Consider the following 7,133-nt stretch of genomic DNA (forward strand, 5'->3'; position numbering starts at 1 on the left):
TTATCTGAGGTCAGGAGGGGTCAGAGGGCAGCCTTTCTCCCCAGGAGGGACTCTGACCTGGGGCCATGGGGCCGAGCAGCTGAGGGGACTGGAGCTCTCCTGGGCCCCCAAGATGGCCCCTGGGCCCTCACGAACCAGTTGCTCTGTGATGCAGGCCGCGTCCTTCTACTGCAGCAAGATGGGCTTTAAGCCGATCGCCTACAAGGGCCTGGAGACCGGGTCCAGGGAGGTGGTCAGCCACGTGGTCAAACAAGGGCAGGTGAGTCCCCCCGCAGGAACACCACTCACCCAGGGGGCCCACCCCGTCTTCCTGCTGCTCGCTGAGCTCCCCGAACTCTCGCGCCTTTGGGTGAGGTAGACCAGGAGGCCCTTTGTCCAAGCAGACCCAGGCCTCTTCCCGGGTGCCTAGCATGGCGAGGGGAGCATGAGCTGCGTGCGGCCTCCCACCCCCACCCCGCGCTGACCCCTCCCCCAGGCACCTCTGTACCACATGCAACAGGGGCCTTCTTAGTTCCACCTCCTCCTCCGATGCTGGCCTCACGGATGTTCAGGAAAAACTGGCAGAGGCCTCAGCAGCTGTCCCAGGCCCCCAGGGTGGCTGGAGACGAAAAGCCCCCAGTCCATCAGGACCGAGGGGCAAACTAAGGCAGAGCAGGGACTGCAACCCAGAGCCGGCCTTGGCGGGGGCGGAGGCTGCTCTGGGTCCTTTTGCCCCCACCAGGGGTGTCAGTGGCGAGCAGGGAGGAGGGGTGGGGGTCCCCAGGGCCACAGCTCACCCGCCTGCTCCTCTGTGTCCTAGATTGTGTTTGTTTTCTCCTCCGCTCTCAACCCCTGGAACAAAGGTGAGGGGACCCCCGAGGGGTTCGAGGTGCCGGGGGCTGGAGACCTGGTGTCATGGGTGGGGGCGGGGTTCAGGGAGGGGGCGTCAGCCTAGAAGGAGATGGAGCCCAACAGGCTGGGAGGACGGGGAGGGGCCATGACTCCAACACCCCCTCCACCCCCTGCCGGCCGCAGAGATGGGCGATCACCTGGTGAAACACGGAGACGGGGTGAAGGACATCGCATTCGAGGTGGAAGACTGTGACTACATCGTGCAGGTGAGGCCCGACCGTGGTGTGGAGACGGCGCAATAGGGCTCGGCCTGCCCTCTGTCCCCACAGCGACCCGGTCACTCAGGGCTGGAGGACACCGCTGTGTGGAGGGACACACGCTCGACTTGCAGTGGCGCTCGCCTACCTGCGTGTCCTCTCTCTGAGCCTCAGCTTCCACAACTATAAAATGAGGAGAACCACAGCCCCCACCTCACCGGGCTCTCACAGAGGCAATGAGATCACAGTGACCATTTCTTTTCTTTCTTTTTGGAATTGATTTCAGAGAGGAAGGGAGAGGGAGGGAGAGATAGAAACATCAATGATGAGAGAGAATCATTGATCGGCTGCCTTCTGCACGCCCCACACTGAGGATCGAGCCCGCAACCCAGGCACATGCCCTGACCGGGAATCGAACCGTGACCTCCTGGCTCATAGGTCGATACTCAACCACCGAGCCACACCAGCCGGCCCCAGTGGCCATTTCTTGAGCACGACTCTAGACCAAACCCTTCACTCGAGAGGCAGTTCAGAGGTTCAGATCCCAGGCCCCAGAGGCAGACTGCCTGGGCCTGAATCTTACTTGCTGTGTGACCTCGGGCAAGTGGCTTAACTTCTCTGTGCCTCGATTTCGTATAATGTCACTGTGAGGATGAAAGAGGTTAATACCGCCCTGACCGGTTTGGCTCAGTGGATAGAGCATCGGCCTGCGGACTGAAAGGTCCCAGGTTCGATTCCAGCCAAGGGCATGTACCTTGGTTGCGGGCACATCCCCAGTAGGAGGTGTGCAGGAAGCAGCTGATCGATGTTTCTCTCTCATTGATGTTTCTAACTCTCTATCCCTCTCCCTTCCTCTCTGTAAAAAATCAATAAAATATATTTTTTAAAAAAAGAAAGAAAAAGGTTAATACCTACAGCAGGCCTCACATGTGACAAGCACAAACACGCAGTAGGTGGGTTTGCTACATACATACATGAATTATGTGTGTAAGGCACTTGGCAGGGGTCAGAGACATCCTCGGTGCTCAGTTAACGCCAGCTCAGATTCTTCTTATGGAACCCCCTTTTTACAGATGGGGAAGTGGAGGACTGGAGAGGGGAAAGGGCCCCAGAGTGAGGGAGGAGAGGCAGACAGACCCCTACCCCCAACTGGGTTTGTTTCCCATAGAACCAACTCTGGGCCTGGGCCTCCGTTTCCCAATCTGCCAAATGGGCATGAGGCATGGGCACCAGGGCCGAGTGCAGAAGCTGCCCAGGGTTCTTGCCGGGGCTGGACCCCGCAGAGGTGATCCAGCAGGAGCAGCCTGCAAGGGCTCCCAGAGGGTTCGGCCTCACCGCCCCACCCCCACCCCCCGCCCATCTCCCCTGCAGAAAGCCCGGCAACGGGGCGCCAAAATCATTCGGGAGCCCTGGGTGGAGCAAGATAAGTTTGGGAAGGTGAAGTTTGCTGTGCTGCAGACGGTGAGTAAACTTCGGTGCCCCCACCCTCCTGCCACCCGCACCCACTAAGATGCGGGGATCCCCCGGCCCAGCCCAGACTCCTCATGCCCCCGCGTTTCAGAGCACAGCCTTCTCCCCGGAGTCTGATCACCTGTAATGCCTGCCCAGGGTGCAGAGGCTGATGAGCGCACCTGCCACCCCTCGTCCCCCCATGATCCCCCACACACTTCCCTTCTTCCCCAGTGGGGGTGACGTCCTGGGGATGGAGGCGTCAGGCGGGGTCTGGGGAAGCCGCCCCCTGTGCTAGCTGTGACTTTGGGCAAATCACTTCACCTCTCTGTGACCTCATTTAAGTGAGCAAGGACTGGGGCTGGACCCTCTGTGTGATCTGAGATGCACTACTTAACCTTTGTATGCCTCAGTTTCTTCACCTGTAACCCTCCTACGGTCAAGGTCAAATGAGATCACGCGTGTACAGCCCTTAGCACAACGGTGGCTGGCACAGGCACTCAAGCAAGGATCACCAAGGTGTTTCCCACCCGTGTTATCGTCACACAGAGACAACCGCAGCCCCACTTCTCAAGGTTAAATACACCTTAGATGGTTCCCATCGAAAGCGCCTTCGCTGTGGTCTGACCCAACGCCCTCGTCTTTCTTAGTCCCATCTGTTTATGGCACCAGGCACTGACCTAGGTGCTGACGACATAGCGTTGAACAAGAAAATGTCCCCGCCCTCGCAGAACCTCTGGTCCTGTGGGACACACAGAGTCAAAGAAATTCCCAAATGCCAGACTGCAGGTCCTTTCAGAAAGGGGAAGTGACTTGCCCAAGATCACACGGCAGGTTAGGACCCGTCAGGCTGGGACCCGGGCTGTGTCGGTGCCATGTCCTGGCCTCAGCGGGGAAGGGAGCTCAGGGGCCCAGCCAGCCTGTTTTCCGCCCGTAGTATGGGGACACGACACACACCCTGGTGGAGAAGATGAACTACGCCGGCTTCTTCCTGCCTGGATTCGAGCCCACGACAAACAGAGACCAGGCACTCTCCAAAGCAGGGGTGGAGCGTTGTGAGCCCGCTGGGGAGCTCCTGAGGGTCCCCACGGGCGGCTTGGAGAGGCAGCACAGAGGCTAAGACCATAGGCTCCGGACCCAGGCTGCCTGGGTTCGAATCCCAGCTGTCACTTCACAGCTGCAAAACACTGGCCAGCTCCTGTATTTCTCTGCACCTCAGTTTCTTCACCTGGAAAATGGGGCTAGTGAGGGTGTGTGAGCGACACAAATAAGATGCCTGCAGCAGGTGCCACGCAACAGGGTGCTGTTATAGTCGCTGAGGAGCCAGCGGGAAGGAGAGCAGACTTAGGGAGTGACTTTCTCATCCCTTAACCGATCCCTCTCCCAGGCCCCAGAGCAACCTCGAGGTCATCGACCACATCGTGGGGAACCAGCCCGATCAGGAGATGCTGTCCGCCTCGGACTGGTGAGTCCCTGGCCCAGGCCCTCCCCGCAAAGACCACGCCCCCGTGTCCTTGCCCCCAGGACACCAGCACCAGGTGGTAGGAAGTTCGCGTGAGGCTTGTCCCCTGTAAACAGTTCCCATGGAGACCAGAGGATTTAAGGCCCCAAGTGACCCACAGGTGGAGGCGGGAGGAAGACTGCCCCCACCCAGGCAGCGCCCTTGTGCAAATGAGGAGCAAGGCCCCTTCTCAAAGCACTTGCTGCGGAGGCATCGCTTCCCCATAGGATCTGGTTACAAGACTGTACTCCCGCCAGGAGGGAAACTGTCAGGACAAAGGGGCAAATCTGTGATGTGTGTGATGGACAGACGCGCCTCCTTTGTGGAAGATGGGGACGGGGACCCGGGCCCGTCCCAGAGCCAACGTGCCCTCCCGGCCCCGCAGGTACCTGAATAACCTGCAGTTCCACCGCTTCTGGTCCGTGGACGACACGCAGGTGCACACGGAGTACAGCTCCCTGCGCTCCATCGTGGTGGCCAATTACGAGGAATCCATCAAGATGCCCATCAACGAGCCGGCGCCGGGCAGGAAGAAGTCCCAGATCCAGGTGGGGCGGGCTGGGGCAGAAGGACGCAGGGAAGAGGTGTGAGGGCCCCGGTGGTGACGGGCCGGTGACGGGCTGTCCTTGTTGCCCTCCCGCAGGAATATGTGGACTACAACGGGGGCGCGGGCGTCCAGCACATCGCTCTCAAGACCCAAGACATCATCACAGCGGTGAGAGGCCCATCCCTGGCCCTGAGTCACCTCTGACTCAGCTCCACAGCCAATCCCTGCAGGAAGGAAGGGGGGGGGGCAGTGCAGCCCCCCTTCACCGGCCCCGAGGGCTGACGGAGCCCCGGCTGGTCCCTGCCCCTCGTGTGCAGGCACATTCTCAATCCGCAGAGTTCATCTCCCTTCGGAACAACATTCTGGGCTTTAGAGACAGCAGGGGCCGGAGTTAACAGGAAGCCTGCACTCTCTTCCCAGCTCTGCCAGGGACTTGCTGTGTTTCTCCGGGGGATTCGACCCCCCTCTCTGGGCTTTCGTTGCGTCACCATGAAAATGAGGATTTTAGGTCCAGGGGGATTAGGCCCTTGGGGCCAAATTGAATGTCCTGAGTCTACGGCTCCAGGCCCGGGGGAGGCTGGGCCTCCCTTATTCCTTCGATGGCTGTATGTGGCAGGGTGGTCAAGAGCCTGGCCCATCCCATTCAATCCCAGCCCAACCAAGAATTCACTGCGTGACCCTGGCAACTGCATTCATTCATTCATTCATTCACTTACTCAATAGATGTTTACTGAGGGCTGACTATGTGCTGGGTGCTGTTTTAGGCCCTTGGGACCCATCGATGGAGGCAGAAAACGAAACAAGTAAAACGCACGTGTGAGAAGGCAGTGAGCGCTCTGGCAGTGGGAGAGGGAGGGTGCAGGACACTACAGCTTACACAGGGTGGTCACGAAAGGCCTCCCTGAGAGGGAGATGTTGGAGAATGCAGAGTTGGAAGGGCCAGGCTTGGAGGAAGCACATGAATATCTGGGGGAAAGCACCCCGGGCAGAGGGGACAGCCAGGGCAGAGGCGGGCTGAAGGAACAGCAAGATCATGTGGCTGGAACAGAAGGAGCAAAGGAGAGGGGGGCAGGAGCCACAGTTAGCACGTTGGGTGGGGGCAGACGGTGAGCACTTACACTCAGAGATGTGACATCACCGCAGAGCAGTGACGTGACTGGTATTTTAGGAAAATCGCTCTGGTTATGACGTGGAGAACAGATACGTAGTCTCTCAATGCCTCGGTTTCCCCAGCTGTGAAGTGGGGATAGCATCCTCCAAATGCCTCAGGAGATGACTGTAAGGACAGAACGAGGCAGTGCTTAGAAAGTGCTGGGGACAGGCACCGGTGAGCATGCCACAAAAGCTAGTGATTGCTGCTCTTCTAAGGGGACCCACAGGCCCCCCTGAGGAGGAAGGGGGCGGGGTCACAGCACACCCTGGCAGTTTGGGGGAGCCAGGGCGGGGACCCTGCCTCCTCCTGGCCAGCACCTCCCCCTGGCTAGGGATGCTGAGCATGGCAGAGGAGGCTGAACTTGACCCTGTTCCGAAACAGATCCGCCACTTGAGAGAGAGAGGCATGGAATTCCTGGATGTCCCATCCACGTACTACAAACAGCTGCGGGAGAAACTCAAGTCAGCCAAGATCCGGGTGAAGGAGAACCTTGATGCCCTGGAGGTGAGGCTGGAGCAGGCTCCCGGGTCAGCTGGGAGAACGCGTCGAGTTCCATCTCGCCTCACAAATTCTGTCCAAAGCCCTACCCTGTGCCAGGCACCCAGACACGGAGGGAAGCCAGACCAGGCCCCTGCTGTCATGGGACTTGCGTTCGAGTGCGGAAACAGATGACAAGTACATAGCACGGGCACCACCAGAGAGCGAGGGAGTCGGAACCCCACAGGGAGTTAAAACAGGCTGTGACAGAGAGGGACCTGGACCACTTTACAGGAGGTAGTCAGGGAAAGTGTCTCTGAGGATGTGCCATTTCCGGGAAATCTAGATGATGAGAAGGAGTTGGCCATGTCAAAGGTCGGGGAAAGAGCAGTCCTGGCAGAGGGAACAGCAGTGCAAAGGTCCTGAGGCAGGAGCTGGCTCCAAGTGCCCGAGGAACAGAAAGACTAGAGCGGATGAAAGGACGAATGGCCTCGGTCCATGGTCGGCAAACCGGGGCTCGTGAACCACATGCGGCTCTTTGGCCCCTTAAGTGTGGCTCTTCCACAAAATACCACGTGCGGGCGCGCACGTACAGTGCGATTGAAACTTCATGGCCCATGCGCAGAAGTCAGTATTTTGTGGAAGAGCCACACTCAAGGGGCCAAAGAGCCACATGTGGCTCTCGAGCCGCAGTTTGCCGATAACTGGCCTAGGTCACAGGGGTAGGCTATTTAGGACTTTGGATTTTGTTCTTGTGTGGCCAAAAATCATAGTAGCTTTTTGGGGGGTTTCTAATCATTTTAGTAATATACTAGAGGCCTAGTGCACGAAATTCGTGCACGGGTAGGATCCCTAGTGCAGCGGTTCTCAACCTGTGGGTCGCGACCCCTTTGGGGGTCGAACGACCCTTTCACAGGG

The 7,133-nt window shown here is 58.8% G+C and overlaps 1 protein-coding gene and 1 long non-coding RNA gene across 2 annotated transcripts in view; both read left to right on the top strand.

The window, feature by feature from the left end:
• The window catches only part of HPD (4-hydroxyphenylpyruvate dioxygenase), a 9,532-nt gene that overhangs the window by 1,315 nt on the left and 1,084 nt on the right, over positions 1 to 7,133 (top strand). Inside the window, exons 4-13 of the mRNA XM_006768897.2 lie at positions 155 to 259; positions 800 to 842; positions 1,015 to 1,097; positions 2,460 to 2,549; positions 3,475 to 3,576; positions 3,701 to 3,702; positions 3,925 to 4,002; positions 4,424 to 4,586; positions 4,682 to 4,753; positions 6,120 to 6,242. Of these exons, the coding sequence (XP_006768960.1) occupies positions 155 to 259; positions 800 to 842; positions 1,015 to 1,097; positions 2,460 to 2,549; positions 3,475 to 3,576; positions 3,701 to 3,702; positions 3,925 to 4,002; positions 4,424 to 4,586; positions 4,682 to 4,753; positions 6,120 to 6,242 (861 nt within the window). The remainder of the gene's footprint in view (positions 1 to 154; positions 260 to 799; positions 843 to 1,014; positions 1,098 to 2,459; positions 2,550 to 3,474; positions 3,577 to 3,700; positions 3,703 to 3,924; positions 4,003 to 4,423; positions 4,587 to 4,681; positions 4,754 to 6,119; positions 6,243 to 7,133) is intronic.
• On the top strand, positions 6,249 to 6,976 carry LOC102773269. Its single transcript, XR_435932.1, has 2 exons — positions 6,249 to 6,709; positions 6,929 to 6,976. It is a non-coding gene; the product is annotated as an uncharacterized LOC102773269 (long non-coding RNA).

Source organism: Myotis davidii, unplaced genomic scaffold (genome assembly GCF_000327345.1).
Source record: "Myotis davidii unplaced genomic scaffold, ASM32734v1 scaffold223, whole genome shotgun sequence".
In the NCBI taxonomy this organism is placed as follows: Eukaryota; Metazoa; Chordata; class Mammalia; order Chiroptera; family Vespertilionidae; genus Myotis; species Myotis davidii.